The sequence below is a fragment of the Oryx dammah genome, unplaced genomic scaffold (assembly GCF_014754425.2).
Source record: "Oryx dammah isolate SB20612 unplaced genomic scaffold, SCBI_Odam_1.1 HiC_scaffold_21, whole genome shotgun sequence".
NCBI classification, from domain to species: Eukaryota; Metazoa; Chordata; class Mammalia; order Artiodactyla; family Bovidae; genus Oryx; species Oryx dammah.
The window spans coordinates 24,617,159-24,632,854 of record NW_024070205.1 but is presented as its reverse complement, the minus strand read 5'-3'; the positions used below and the strand labels follow the sequence as shown (position 1 = coordinate 24,632,854).

The following is a 15,696-nucleotide window of genomic DNA, read 5'->3' as shown; positions in this document are numbered from 1 at the left end:
CTTGAGGTCTTTTCCTATTTTTAAAATGGTAGGCAATAAATTCCAGAGTGCCTGAAACAGTAAAAAAAGAGACTCGCTGAATGTACTTTCAAACCCCGAGACCCCGCTCTTGGCCAGGAGACATGCAAACTCTTTTAATAACCTTATTCTGGACCTGCTTAAATGGAAACAGCCTCCAGTATTTTTAGCTGCTGTGTAACTGAAGTAAAAACAAAGGGGGGGACATTTTGTATATATTTTTTCCTTTCCTAGTTAGAATAAGAAAGACCTGTTCATTATCTCTTAACTGAATTTTTGCTGGGAAGAGAAGGGAACACCCAAGAGTCCCTCTTGGCTCCTCCCCTGGCCTGGATGGGATTTAAACTCAGAGAGGACAGCTGAGGGAATTAGAGAACGAGGGATAGACAAGCACCAAGGTCTGCAGCCCCAGAGGCCTGGCTTCCAGGTAGCAGAAGTATTGGAAGTGGTACCCCACAGCCTCCAAGGTAAGAGCACCAATCTCTGGAGATTCTACCTGTTGGGGGGAGGATGGTGGCCAGGTGAGAATGAATTCATGGGCTTCAATTCTCGATCAGGAATATCCAGACAGAGTAACTGGTCTCCTGTCAACTCCAGGAGGTGATATTTATTTCCAATTAGGAAATACTATTTCCTAATAATATTTCCCAGGACCTGAGTCCCTAACCAATAGTATACTTGATTCCCCAACTGAGCTAAGCACAATCTTCTTACCTGGCCAGATGCAGTCTGTATTGTAGGGAAATTTCCACATGGAATAATAGATTTTTATATTAAATGTTTCTTTTAAGTCTAGCGTGTTCTCATCTCTATTTTTTTGTTGGCTTTACAATGTTAAAGACTTCTCTGTTTTTGTAATTTATCTGCTATATCTCACTTTTAAAAATTCTAAAATGGAGCTTTCATTTTAGTTGTGATCAGGAAACTATTATAACTTTTTTCTTTTCTGGATTTTGTATATTCCAATAAAGATGACGTTTGTGAATGAACTTGAGCTTTGAAGTTTATTCAAATATTTAATTTGATCAGTTTTGATTCTTATTGTAAGAGGACAATGTCTTTTCTCAAAATCTTCATGCTATTACCCTCATAATGCCACAAAGGAAACATTTTGAAACTGTTCAAGGAATAATGTGGTGGGTTAGTTTGGGGAGATGTTTTCATTTATATATCTATTTATCTATTTTTATGTTTGGGAGAAAGCTAGGAGAAGGAGAGAGAAAGAATGAGTGAGAACAATCACTTAAAAGCACAAAACTGAGTTGCCTATATAAGCATTAAGAAAAGAACAAGTCCTAACATAAAAATGGGAAACTGCCCAAATCTGGACATAGGTTAACCACAGTGCCCAAAGTCCACTGGTTCTTGGGGAAGCTGAAGTATTACTAAGGTATCAGGTGACACCTGCTCAGCCAAGACTATAGATTGGTGGCTGGCTGAGCACAGAGACTACATGGGAAAAAATCAGTGTTTTTTGGCATTTGGACATTTGTTGGAGACTCAGAATCAAGGTGAGAGTGTTGGGAGAAGGAACTTAGGAAGGAATAAAGAGTACTAGCATCAGTATTATTTTCCCAGGGAGGAGGGGAAAACCCACCTGACACTCTTTTATGTAATTCTGAATCCTGCTATGTCCCTAAGTTTGTGGGCTGCAGTTGACTCCTGGGAGAGAAAAAATAGGATAGCATGACTTGAAATCATCTTGTGGCTTCTGGTTTCCATCCAAGTCCTCGTCTGTGGTTTGAAATGAAGGGTAGACTGAGGTCTGTTCCCAAGAAGATGCCAGAGGAAATCGTGCCCAGACTCAGTGGAAACTCTTGTCCACCCAGTGCTCATTCCAGAGCCTTGGCTCCTATAAGGTCTGGATACAGACATGAGATCATGGTTGAGGTTCTGTAGCAGTATCTGGAGCCACCAGAATGCGAGCCGATGAAGCTGAGATCTCAGATCTGAGATCTCAGGGGCTTTGCTGGGTTTCAGCACAGTAGACTCACTGTTAATGTCAACCAGCCACCATCTGAATATGTGCTGTTGGTCTCAAAGAGAGATCCAGTGAGTATGGGTGGAGCAGTGCAAATCCTTGGAAATTAACAAGAAAAGGCCTCTCCTCTTTGATAGAAAGCTGGAGCTTTCAAGTTATTTCAATATGTGGAAAACCACATGCTAAACTAAAGAAAGGAATTGCAACTTTTTCATCATGTGCCTCTCTTCATTATCATTCAGCTGCAAGTATAGTTTCTCATCAGATGCCCCTCAGGACCATAGGGAATAAGGTTAATTTTATATAAGGTAATCATTCTGGAGCCTGGGTGTTTGGTTTGATGTGGTTCGAGGTCTCTGAATTTTTGCCCTTGTGCCCATTTTGTCTTCTCCTCATGCATGAGCCTGTGTGTTCCCTTGAAAGCAAAATGAAGGTCTTTTTGTGTGTGTGTGACCTTCCTGGGGGATAAATAAATATCTTTGCTGGAGCTTCTAAACATTCTTAGTATAGCGCCTGGCACGTAATAAGTGCTTAGAAAATGGTAGCCACTTTCTCATCACCCATGTGAGCCTTTGCAGGGTGGATTAAGATTCAGTCGATAGAGACTTCCCTGGTGGCCCAGGGTTTAAGAATCTGCCTTGTAATGCACAGGACATAGCTTCAATCCCTGGTTAGGGAACTAAGATTCCACATGCCTTGGGGCAACTAAATCTGTGTGCCACAAATACTGAGCCTATGCACCACAGAGAAAGATTTATGATGTAACGAATATCTTGAGTGCCCTAAGACCTGATGCAATTAAAAAAAAAATTAAAGAGAGATTCAGTTGATAGAACAAAACAATCACAGAAGCAATCCAAGAAAAAGTGATTGAGTGCTGAGGTTGGGTCAGGAATGCCATCCTTTATCTTTTCCAGCCTATGGCACATGGGCAGACTTGATAGAAAGAGTTCTTCGTGAGAAGGGATATTGCATGGGAATGTGAGGTCTTCACAAGGATTTCTTGACCACTTACTGGGTGTACTCCACTGAGCTAGCAGAGTGGTTGAGTTGGAGAAACAGAGGTTTGAAATGTGACCTTATTAAGCCTTATCACATAAAATCAATTTTTCATCTTCACTCACAACTTGCTGACTCATGTCCTATAGAGAATGCCTGTGCAGAGTTCAACGTCACAAAGACTAGAAATGAAAGTGCTCATATACACTTGGTTTGTCTAAAGAGTGACCCAGACAGGAAACAGTATGACCTTGTGCATCATTTGTTGTTGTTGTTTAGTGGCTAAATTGTGTCTGACTCTTGCAACCCCATGGATTGCAGCCCACCAGGCTCCTCTGTCCATGGGATTTCCTAGGCAAGAATACTGAAGTGTCTTGTCATATTCTTCTCTAGGTGATCTTCCTGATCCAGGGAGTGAACCCACGTCTCCTGCTTTGGCAGGAGATTTCTTTACAACTGAACCACCAGGGAAGGCCTTGTGTATCACAGGTGTTTGCAACCTGCAGGAGAAAAAGATACAGGGGTGAAACTCCTTACATAAGGTTTCCAGGCCAGAGTGAATTGAACCATGGCAAGTCCTCAGTTGCATGAGAACTTGCTCTCCTAGACTGAGTGTTTGAGTTAAAAGACCCTGGAGTCACTCAGGGTCTTTTGAGTTAAAAGACCCTGAGTTCAAAGATCACTGGTAAATATGTCAGAGGGAGTTTGTGGGAGGAGTAAATTTTTCAGGGAACTTTGGTGACATCACCACATCCCTAGCTACCCACCTCCTTCACTTTCCTTCCTAGCTCAGATGTTCACCCTTTCATTTGGGGACAGAATATCTTTTAAAGTGATTCCACCCTGAAATCCAAGATAATACAGTTTTTCTAAAACCCAAAGCAGTGCTCTTATTTGCTGTGGTTAACTGTAAGGGCAAGATGAGGTAATAAGGGAACCCGAGAAAGCCCTAATTTAAATAGATCTGTCATGGTAGCTAAGAAATTGGCTGCTACTCTCTTTGATCTAAGTAGTATATTTTATTCCTGCCCTTCTTTGGAGAAAATGAAGTGACATAAAGACCACCAGCCCTGGGATTGGAGAGGATCATCTGGGATCAGAGCCCATCCTTCTCCTCTGGCCAAAGACTTGGTTGACAATTACCCCTACAGACAGATGTCTTGGTCTACCTTATATTTCCTAGGAAGAGAGCTTTCTAGCCTCTCAAGATAACTGACCAGAATTTAACCTCTTTATGGGACAAGCAATAATTTATCTTTCCAGGGTTTATCCTTGGAACTGCTCAGAAAAAGTTTGTGTTTAACTGAGCACTCAGTATGCCTTGGGCTTCCTTTATTTTGGAGAATCCCTCTCTTAAACATTTCAGGAAGGCACACATTTGGTCTCTTTTTCACATGTAGTAATTTTATTGGATTTTTTTCCATTTGATGCAATAATTATAGCAGAGAAATGAAGAACACAGATATGGGGAGTGGACAGACCTGGTCTTGATCCCAGCTTGGGATATATTCCTTAGCTCAGATGGTAAAGAATCCACCTACAATGTGGGAGACCTGGGTTCGGTTCCTGGGTTGGGAAGATCCCCTGGAGAAGGTGATGGCAACCCACTCCAGTCTTCTTGCCTGGGAAATCCCATGGACAGAGGAGCCTGGTGGGCTACAGTCCATGGAGTCGCTAAAGAGTCAGACACGACTGAGCGACTAATACACTTGCTTCTGATTCGCTGTGTGTCCTTAGGCAACTTACTTAACCTCTCTGAGCACCTGTAACAAAGAATGACATCAATTGACTACCAGGATTTTGAGGATTAAATGAGAATGCTGTCTCATTATTAAGCATGTGGCACAGTACCCATCATGTAATAAACACACAAGCAAAAACATACCAGCAAAAACCCAGTGGCTATTCTTATTTACACAAAATATTACTTTGGTGCTGTAAGGCTGTGAATATGGAGAAGTTCAACAGTCACGGCCACTGTCATCCCTGAGCCTACAGGGATGTCTGGGGTAGGAACTCACAGACAGATTGGGGAGCTCTCAGTGTTTAGTTGGAAATGAAAGCCACAGCGGTAGATGTGGCTGCCAAAAGAGAATGAAATAGAGCATAAATGCAGAGCCCAGTGACATCAGTTCAGCCTCAGGGCTGAACTAGGGGGACCATCCATCCAGTTCATGGTCAGCAGGATACACCTCAAAGAGCCTTTCTCAGAACAGCAACAGGAGGCAGCATTTGTCCTGAGTTTCAATGCACACTGCTCCTATTTCTCCCCATCACCCACCGCCCCTCCTGAAGTCAGAATTAAATGAAGGTTCAGTCAATGAGGGGCTTCCCTGGTGGCACTAGTGGTAACAAACCAACAGACTCGGGTTGGGACAGATTTCCCCCGGAGCCACTTCAGTATTCTTGCCTGGAGAATCCCCATGGACAGAGGAGCCTGGCGGGCTACAGTCCATAGATTTGCAAAGAGTCGGACATGACTGAAGCGACTTAGCATGCGCTGCACGCACGTCAGTCAATGAAACTGATTCGCGAGGACGCCTGGTTTCCTGCGTGCGTTTTCCTGGCGCTCCTACAGCCTTTGCTGGTATATTCCTACAGCAATTATTCTTCTCTCCACGGAAAACTGTTCCCCACAGGATAATCATCCCCATTCAGAAACTTGCCCTGCATTTTTTGGGTGACGTGTACTGCCCTCCCTGTCTGCTCCTCGTCCTCACAGAGCTCTGTCTGTGGTCACCGTTCATGGAAGAGTGGGTGAAGTCATCCCTTTCTTCCCCAGAGCCTCCTGCCGCGTGTCGGAGAGAGAGCCAGAAGGCATCTCCTCCCTCCCATTACCCTTGACAGAGAGCTAGGCTGAGGACTCCCCCATTCTCCTCATCTTTCGAGAAATACCCCTGCCTAGGAAAATATGACGGAGAAGGCAATAGCACCCCACTCCAGTGCTCTTGCCTGGAAAATTCCATGGACAGAGGAGCCTGGAAGGCTATAGTCCATGGGGTCACTGAGGGTCAAACACGACTGAGTGACTTCACTCTCACTTTTCACTTTCATGCATTGGAGAAGGAAATGGCAGCCCACTCCAGTGTTCTTGCCTGGAGAATCCCAGGGACGGGGGAGCCTGGTGGGCTGCCATCTATGGGCTCACACAGAGTCGGACACAACTGAAGCGACTTAGCAGCAGCAGCAGCAGCAGGAAAATCTGACCTCAATGTGTGGCATCCAAGAGGCTGTAATTAGCAAGGACATCTTGCTACAACTCAGAGGGATGGGTGACAGTGAACACTCCTACAAAGGCTTCTGGGCTTTCTCCTATCCCAGGCTTCAGAGACAAACACCGAGAGACTGGGTGGGCTATGACTGGTCCCGCTGTGGTTTATGAAAGAGTCCATGGATTTTTTTGCATTTGTTCAGACCTTCTTCAGAAAACCATCTGCACTCCATTTATATTTTGGGGACTAGCAAGCCATGGCCTGGGGGTAGGGGGGTAGTTGGATAACAGCAGTGGGCAGAGAGGTCTGAAGCCTGCCTTTTTAGCTCTATTGTTGCCTGGGAAGAGGAGATTTGACAGTAGAAACTTGTGTGCAGCCCGTACCTAGAAAGTGCTTTTTCAGATCCATCTGTGTGGTAACTGGTGATGGCAGAGCACCCAGGAGTTAGTGGCTCAGTTAGTGGATACTGTGCACCTGGGTTCCAATCTACGATCTTGTAGTCTCCTTGTACAATCAGGGGCACGTTGCTTGTTGCCTCTGAGCCTCAGTTTCCATCCTAGGGAAGTAAGCAGAAAATGTGTGTGTGACTGATTTATCACTCAGCTGAACTTTGGAAGACAGTAACGATGAAGTACGGTCATTTTTATCCTACACCTACCTTCCAAATCACTCTGCCGGTGCTCCTCATCTTCTCCATCTTCTGACAAAGACCTCCAGCAGATTCCAGAGCTCTGTTGGTCATTTTGGGGGTTGGAAGAGAACCCCTTTTGTGAAAGGCAGGTCTATTCCCTATCAGAGTCCTGGTCTCCTACCCAAGCTGCAGCTTTTCTTTTCACTCAGTTTAGGGTGATGTTGGAATCCAAAGATGAGTGAGTGGGTGGGGGCGGGGGGCGGTCACGGTTGGCCTGGTAAGTTGTTTTCCTTCTTCCATCTCCCCGACTCCAACTGGCACATTGCTCACTGAAGCAGGGTGGGGGGTCAGAAGAGAAGGGAAAAGGCATTTCATTAAGCAAGGGCTGTTATAGTTCCCTCTGGTTATCAGACACCTTGTTAAGGCAGCTGCTCCCAGAGCTGGTTCCACCTGCCCCCTCTTTTCTTCAGACCGTCCCCATTCTACCCTCTGAGCACCTCCTCTGGTGGTTCGCCCCCTGGAGTGAGCTGTGGCAGGGTGCAGCTCAACTCTGGCCCCAGCTGCATCATATTTGTGGCATGAACTTCACCTATGGAAGGACTTATATACTTTGTCTCCCCAAACTCTGGGGTACAAGCCCTCCCACTGTGGCTTCCCTCTAATGTCTGCCATGGAGCCCGTTCCAGGCAAACTCCCATCTCTGAATTCCTCCAGGCAAGGGGCAGGCACTGTATTCACCTCTTATTCACCCCAAACTCCCCACCCCCAGAAACCCTCTAGTAGAACAGCTTTCTCTAAAATGTGTGGGGACTTACTAACCAACTGTCTAAATCAGCTGACGACAAGAAATGTCTTACTGACCATTCCATTACTTCTGCAAGCTGTTGGGTCCAGTTCCTGGAATGGAATAAATGATCAGAAGAGGTGTGCTATTACTATTATCAATAATACATGCTTTGGATAATATTAATAGAAAGAGCCAAGATGGAGTGAGTGTGGCAAAGGGGTAACATGAAGAAGAGCTTTCCTTTGGGGCTGTTCTGCTTAGTTCCCAATGGTGGCACAATCTTTGGGTACAACATATAGGACATTTGTTCAAAGGAGGGGATTGCATAGAAATAGTATATACTGAACTCATCCATTATTTGTATCAGAATGTCACATAACAAAGAACAAGCACAGGCTTGCAATCAGATACACCTAAATGAGAATCCTGTCTGTGTTGCCTACTAGTTGAGCAGCTCCTGGTAAGTGAGCTTCCTTCCAACACCAGGTTCTTCACCCAGGATAAGGAGAATAACACCAATCTTACATGAGGGATAATGCATCTGGTCAATGCCTTGCACGTAGCAGCAACTTGACAAATAACATTTACTGTTGTAATGTTATTATTTTTTAAATAACAGTTCTGCCAGGGTCCTTCAGCATTTATTTCCTCCACTTTCTGATACGAAATAAATGGCGACTATTAAGAATTAAAGATTTTACACAGTATTAGAATTTGGCTTAATGACTAGGGAGTTTCCTTTTTTTCTGCGCAGAAGTAGTCTGCCCAGATTAATTCTTTTGATGGTGTTCTGCTGATTTCAACCACTGATGTGGAGGAGAGGCAGCGATGAGGACACATGGGGATTTCTAGGATTCTAGCAGCTTCCCTAGTGGCTCAGGGCTTCCCTGGTGGCTCAGATAGTAAAAAATCTGCCTGCAATGTGGGAGACCTGGGTTCGATCCCTGGATCAGGAAGACCCCTTGGAGAAGGAAATGGCAACCCACTCCAGTATTCTTGCCTGGAGAATCCCATGGACAGAGAAGCCTGGCGGGCTACAGTCCATGGGGTTATAAAGAGTTGGAGACGACTGACTGAGTAACACTTTCACTTTCACTAGCAGTATTCTAGTTCTTTAAAAAAAAATTTTAATTGACAATATTACATTAGTTTCAGATGTACAATGTAGTAATTGTATATTTAATAGGTTACACCTCATATGAAGTTATAAAATAGTGACTATATTTCCTCTGCTGTACATTATATCCTTGTAACATTTATTTTATACCTAGTAGTTGCTGCTGCTGCTGCTAAGTCGCTTCAGTCATGTCCGACTCTGTTCCACCCCATAGATGGCAGCCCATCAGGCTCCTCCGTCCCTGGGATTCTCCAGGCAAGAACACTGGAGTGGGTTGCCATTTCCTTCTCCAATACATGAAAGTTTAAAGTGAAAAGGAAGTCGCTTAGTCGTGTCCGACTCTTAGCGATCCCACAGACTGCAGCCCACCAGGCTCCTCCGTCCATGGGAGTTTCCAGGCAAGAGTACTGGAGTGATACCTAGTAGTATGTACCTCTTAATCCACTTCACTTCATTTGCCTTTCCCCCACCTCATTCCTCTTTGATAACCACTAATTTTCTCTATCTGTGAGTCTGTTTCTCTTTTATTTATTCATTTATTTTTAAGATTCCACATATTAGTGAGAACGTAGAGTACTTTTCTCTGTTTGACATTTCATGAAGCATAATATCTCCCATGTCCACAGTATTCTAGTTGTTAATTTGGATTGTGGTTCCATGACTGTTGCCTTTAAAACAGTTCATTGTGTGTGTGTGTTCAGTCACTAACTCATGTCTGACTCTTTGCAACCACAAGGACTGTAGCCTGTCAGGCTCCTCCATCCATGGGATTCTCCAGGCAAGAATACTGGAGTGGGTTGCCATTTCCTCCTCCAGGAGATCTTTGCAACCCAGGGATCAAAACTGGGTCTCCTGTGTCTCCAGCATTTTCAGGTAGATTCTTTACCACTGAGCCATTGGGAAGCCCATAACAGTTCATTAGAACTATTCAATTTATGTTGTATATTCTTTTCAGTATCACCCTTCCCAAAAAAAGAGATAAGAGAAAAAAGGAAGTCATACTGAGTAGCTGATTAAAAATAAAACCTCAAAATAATTATTGAGGCCTCACTATGTGCTTGGGAGGGCTTTCAGGTGGCTCCTGGGGTAAAGAATCCCCCTGCTACTGAGAAGATGTGGGTTCAGCCTCTAGGTCTAGAAGGTCCCCTGGAGAATGGAATGGCAACCCAGTATTCTTGCCTGGGAAACCCTATGGACAGGGGAGCCTGGTGGACTATAGTCCATAGTGATAGCTTATGGTGAATGATGTCAGATTCATGATCTCCAAAGAAGATTTAGCTTCGGGACCAGCGACCAGGCTTGATCACGCAGGAGCTTTTGTGCAGCAGAGTTTTATTAAAGTATAACAAGGGACAGAGAAAGCTTCTGACATAGACATCAGAAGGGGGACGGAGAGTGCCCCACTTGCTAGTCTCAGCAAGTAAGCTTTGTACTTTTTAACTGGTTATTACAATAAATCAAAAGAATGTCTCAAGGTTGTAAAGGTCTTACTAGACCCACTCCCACAATATACATTTTAAGATGACAGGATTAGCCAGAAGGTTCTCAAGAAGGAGACACATGTCCTTAAGCAGGATACATTGTTATATACAGAATTTAAGGAAAAACATGTCCTTGAGCAAGATGAGTTGTTTTGTTGTGCAATCATCAGTTCTGCGCTTAAAGAAAAAAAAAGTTTGTCCTTTTCTCCTCCTTGAGAACTTCAGACCCCTTTCTCCTCCTTTGGGACCCCCAGACTTCTTTTCAGCCTACCTAGGAATTGACTCTCTCAGTAGGGTCACGAAGAGTCAGACACAGCTGAAGTGACTGCGCAGGCACACATGTGCCTGGCATGGTGCTAAGTGCCTTCCACATACAATACAGTCAAGCAGCCACTGCTATTCCCACTTGACAACTGAGGAGGTTAAAGCTCAGTTGGTGATGGACAGGGAAGCCTGGCGTGTTGCAGTCCATAGGGTTGCAAAGAGTCAGATGTGACTGAGCGACTGAACCGAACTCACACGGATAGACACCTAGGACCCGCTCCATTTGTCCTTTCAGTCCATTTGTCCTCCGCTGCCTTGCACACGGAGAGGGAGACCCTGAGCTTACCTGGGACATAGCCACTGGGAAAGGACTAGGATTCGTGACTTCTCCAGTCTCTAGTACAAATGCTTGTGAGTCTTGAGTTGGTCACAGGAGTTCATTGTTAGGAAGCAGCTCTGCACATTGGTTTCTGGATGACAGCTTGACTGAGAGATGTACTGGTTGGTGACTGAGTACCTGCGAGTCAACATGAGGTGCAAACCAGGTCCCTGGCATTTGCCCTGACTCGGCTTGTCAGTGATCAAGAATGTGCCATCCCAGATGGGGGCCAGGGGCCCCAGGAGAGATGGGGTCCTCCTGCACACAGTTGGTGCCAGAGGTCTACACCTTCTGTGGGCGTCAGGGGTTGTGGAACCTAACAGCCAGCTCTGGTCCAGGTGGCCTGACTTACTAATCACCTGACCACCAGAGGAGTTGGAGGCTGACTGAAGCCCTCAGCATGTGGGGCTCTGTGCTCCTGTCTTGGGGGTGGTCCCCGAGAGGACTTGGCTCTGGGTCCTGGCCTTAAAAGGCTTAGTCTTGTGTGGACACAGGTTGCATCCAAGAGTAATTACAAGACAAGAATCACTGCTAAGAGATGCTCAGAGGGACTCATACACTGCTCTGAATGTTCAGCAGCTGCTGCTGCTGCTGCTAAGTCGCTTCAGTCATGTCCGACTCTGTGTGACCCCATAGACGGCAGCCCACCAGGCTCCCCTGTCCCTGGGATTCTCCAGGCAAGAACACTGGAGTGGGTTGCTATTTCCTTCTCCAATGCATGAAAGTGAAAAGGGAAAGTGAAGTCGCTTAGTTGTGTCTGACTCTTCTTGACCCCATGAACTGCAGCCTACCAGGCTCCTCTGTCCATGGGATTTTCCAGGCAAGAGTACTGGAGTGGGGTGCCATTGCTTTCTCCAATGTTCAGCAGAAGGAGAGCTAATTTCCAGCTGAGGTGAGGGAGGGGGTGTGAGAGAAGACTTTGTGGGGAAGTTATTTTTGATTAGAAATTCTGCTCTGCTCGCTTGTGGGCAGAGGTGGTGAGTGGGACACTGGCCTGGGGGGCTGAGAACAAGTTCTGCCCTTTCTGGCCATGGTACCCAGGTCAACACACTCTGTCCCATGAGCCTCTGCCTCCTTGTCTTCATGAGGCAGCATGATGTCGCTGTACCAGAACGGACTCTGGTGTCAGATCTCTCGGGTTCACATTCTGCCATTCTCAGCCATGTGTGCCTGTGGGCAAGTCATTTGAGGTAGCTGTGCCTCAATTTCCCTATCTCTAAAATGGGGCTAACCATATATTCCATGAAGGGTTGTTGTGACGATTGAATGAAATAATAAATGTAGAAAGTTTAGAATAGTGTCTGGCACACAACTTGTGTCCCACGTACAGCTACAATTGTTAGTGTTATCAGGATTGATTAGGGCAAGCAAAGCTTGGCACGAAGTATGCCCTGACTTCAAGAAGTTGTTCTTGTTATTATTAAAGTGCAGGTGAAATACAGAATTAGAAATGAAGAGGAGGGCCTCCCGGGGAGTAGGGACAGTGTCAGCAAAGCAGGAGGCAGGAATGTGCAATGTGTGAAGAAGGAACCAAAAAAGTAATCTAATTCGAGCTCTCAGGAGATAGACGAAATTTTTTTGCTGGTTTCTCAGCTTCCCGTGGACCCTTAGAATCCATTAAAAAGGCCAATTTCCGTCAGCAGATGTCCCTGGCTTTCTTTTGCATGTTCTTCTGGATGCAGGCTTCCAGGAGCATCGGTTCCCCGTCTCCCCAAGGATGGGTCTCCAGGGGAGGTTCTGCTTCCCCCTGGTGCTCCTGCTGGGCTCTGTGCTTTTGGCGACCTCGGCCCCAGCCACTCTCGAGTCTTCTGGATGCAGCGAGAAGGAGCAACAGGTCACCGTCAGCCACACCTACAAGATCGATGTGCCCAAGTCCGCCTTCGTCCAGGTGGAGGCTGACCCCCAGCCCCTTCGTGGTGATGGAACCTCGCTCCTGGCCCCAGAGGAGACTGAGGAACAGAATATCGTCTTCAGGCACAACATCCGCCTGCAGACGCCACAGAAGGACTGTGAGCTGGCAGGCAGCGTGTGGGACCTCCTGGCCCGGGTGAAGAAGCTGGAGGAGGAGATGGCGGAGGTGAAGGAGCGGTGCAGTGCCCAGCGCTGCTGCCCAGGAGCAGCTGGTGAGTACACCACCTGGTATCCCGTCAACAAACTCTGAATGAGCACCTTCGGGTGTTCTACCAGGCTCGTGAGCACCCTGCCTCTCACTCTGGGTTTTCTCTAAGGGGGATGTCATCACTGGCACTAGCTCTAGGGGTTATCTTCAAGCCTGAGCAGGGAGGGACCAGCAACTCTTAAAGTGAGTCTGGACTCTTGGGTCAGTGCTTTCAGAAGAGACTGCTTCTGGGTGCAGTTTTACCTATGGATCCAACCTCTATTTCCCTTTATAAGGGAAAGCGACAGGTTGGAGAGGAAAGAAGACTGATGGCTTGGAGCTAGACAGGTTTGCGTACAAATCTCAGTTCTGCCATTATTTAGTGTGTGACTTTGGGCAAATTCCTCATTTCCTCAACTGTCTGTTGAGGAGAATTCTATCAGCTAGTCTAGTTCTGAGAACTAGAGATGATGTACAGAAGATTTCTTGGCCCATTATTCAGCAAACTGTCCTTTTGTTAGTAATAAAGTACTACAATTTGACTTTACAAACAGTGAGCACTTCCATCACCACATTTTTTTTTTCAACATAAACTGCTCATATTATTTTCCAGAGAATAATAATCAGTGATACTTTGGCATACATTTTAATGCTAGAAGAAATTGCTACCATTAAGAGCGCTTCCTATAGGCCAGACGCAGAACTAGCCACGGAGGACGGGGCGGGCGAATAAAATGGCAATAAAAGAGCATTAAACTGTCCCTGAGCAGCCCGAACGTCAAAAGTTTTTACGAAGGAAAGAGGATGTTCTGGGAATCAGGAGCTGGGGCTGGGGAGAAGACCGGGGCTGGGGAGAAGACCAGTACTGGCCCACCCTCCAACTGCCTCTTGCTATCTGGAATTAGAGAAGGGAGCCTGGTTAATTAACCCTTCTCCCATCTGTTATCCCCATAATGAGACTGGGCTGTTTCATAGCTTCTGTAGGTCCACCTTTCAGGCTTCAACTTCAGCTCATTTCCTAACGACTCGGACTTTCTAGGTCCAGCTCCTCCAATCAAGACAAACTCCCACCCAGCCTAACTCTCTCCTGCCCATCCCAGGAGCCCTGCCCCTTAGTATAACCTGGCCCACTGATACCCAGGTTGGAACATTTAAGGCACTTTCATAGAAAAGTACTAAATAGCATCTTTTACAGGGTGGTGGTGGGGGAACCAAGTGAAGTCACAGGAGCGCTTGGGATGCAAAGGGAAAGGCTAGGGTGGTCTCTGTGACTTTTCAGGCATAAAGTATAGATTTTGCAGGTTCGAGTCTGGCCCATGGTGGAAAGGGCAGGCTCCTAGTCTTCCCTATAGACCCTACCCTCCTCCACAGAAGGAGTCTTGCAGAATCCTGAAATCATCTGCTCTCAGGGTTCTCAGGGATGGAGAGTCCCTAATTCACAAGCCCTCCAGCCTCCGCTGACTGTTCCCCTCTCTCTCGGGCAGGTCTGAGCCGCCACTGTAGTGGCCACGGGACCTTCTCCCTGGACACGTGCAGCTGCCACTGCGAGCATGGCTGGGAGGGCGCCGACTGCGAGCGGCTCGCCTGCCCGGGCGCCTGCAGCGGCCACGGGCGCTGCGTGGACGGCCGCTGCGTGTGCGAGCCGCCCTACGTGGGCGCCGACTGTGCCTACCCCGCCTGCCCTGAGAACTGCAGCGGTCACGGCACATGTGTGCGCGGCGTCTGCCGGTGCCATGAGGACTTCACGTCGGAGGACTGCAGCGAGAGGCGCTGCCCCGGCGACTGCAGCGGCCACGGCTTCTGCGACACGGGCGAGTGTTACTGCGAGGAGGGCTTCACCGGCCTGGACTGCGCCCAGGGTGAGAGCGGAGATGTGCCTGGGCCCGCCTCTCTTCTGACCCGGCCTCCATGGTCCAGGCACCCTTCAACCATCAGTTTACATTTTGTCCTAAGTAGGGCACCTCACCTCTTTCTAGTCAACTCCAGAATCCCCTGGAGAGCACGTGAAAATACACATTCCTGGGTGCCTCCCAGAGGTTCTGATTCAGCAGCTCTGAGGTACGGCCCCAAGAACTTGCATTTCTAACAAATTCCAAGGTGATGCTGATACCACTGGTTTGAGGACCAGCAGTCTTAGGTGATCTAATGTGTATGTGTGTGTGTGTGTAGGTGTTACTGAATGAAGTCTTGTAGACCCTGCTCAGGCCTTGGCCCTGCTAAGGCTCTCTGTCTGGCTGGGGGAGGGTTGCGGTTCTAGCTGCCAATAACAAAACTTAAGCTGAGATCCCTACAGCACAAGCTTTATTCAGTGGTTGAAGAATGCAGAAGTGGGAACTAAGTGCACAGATCAACTTCTGGCCCACCTAGCAACAGAGATTCAATTTTAAAGAGTAAAAACAAAGGAAGGAGGAGTGAGGTTAATGATGGGGAGCTGTGTACATTAGTCTGCCTGAGAAGGAGCAGTGCTTTTTCAAAGGAGTGGGGTGCCACTCTCTTTTTATCATTTTTTTGACTCCTAATGTCCCAGTCAAGGCTGCTGGGACTTTAATATGCCACTATAGAAATTCAGGGTAGAGTAAGACTCAGGGTCTGTTGGAGGTCATATTCGCCATCTTGGTCCCAGCTGGTTCTCTCTCTCTCTCTCTCTTTTTTGTAGCTTTCTTTCTCATCTCTGGACTGTTTAAAGATTAATGTTAACTTCTGCTAAAGGCATAGGTTGGATGGTTTTG

General features: G+C 46.8%; 1 protein-coding gene across 6 annotated transcripts in view; it reads left to right on the top strand.

Moving 5' to 3' along the window:
• The first annotated feature begins 404 nt into the window (after window positions 1–404).
• The window catches only part of TNN (tenascin N), a 72,755-nt gene continuing 57,463 nt past the window's right edge, over window positions 405–15,696 (top strand). For all 6 annotated transcript variants that reach the window (XM_040263932.1, XM_040263930.1, XM_040263929.1 and 3 more), the window contains exons 1-3: window positions 405–485; window positions 12,552–12,992; window positions 14,452–14,826. In XM_040263932.1, the coding sequence (XP_040119866.1) occupies window positions 12,587–12,992; window positions 14,452–14,826 (781 nt within the window). In that variant the 5' untranslated portion in view covers window positions 405–485; window positions 12,552–12,586. The remainder of the gene's footprint in view (window positions 486–12,551; window positions 12,993–14,451; window positions 14,827–15,696) is intronic.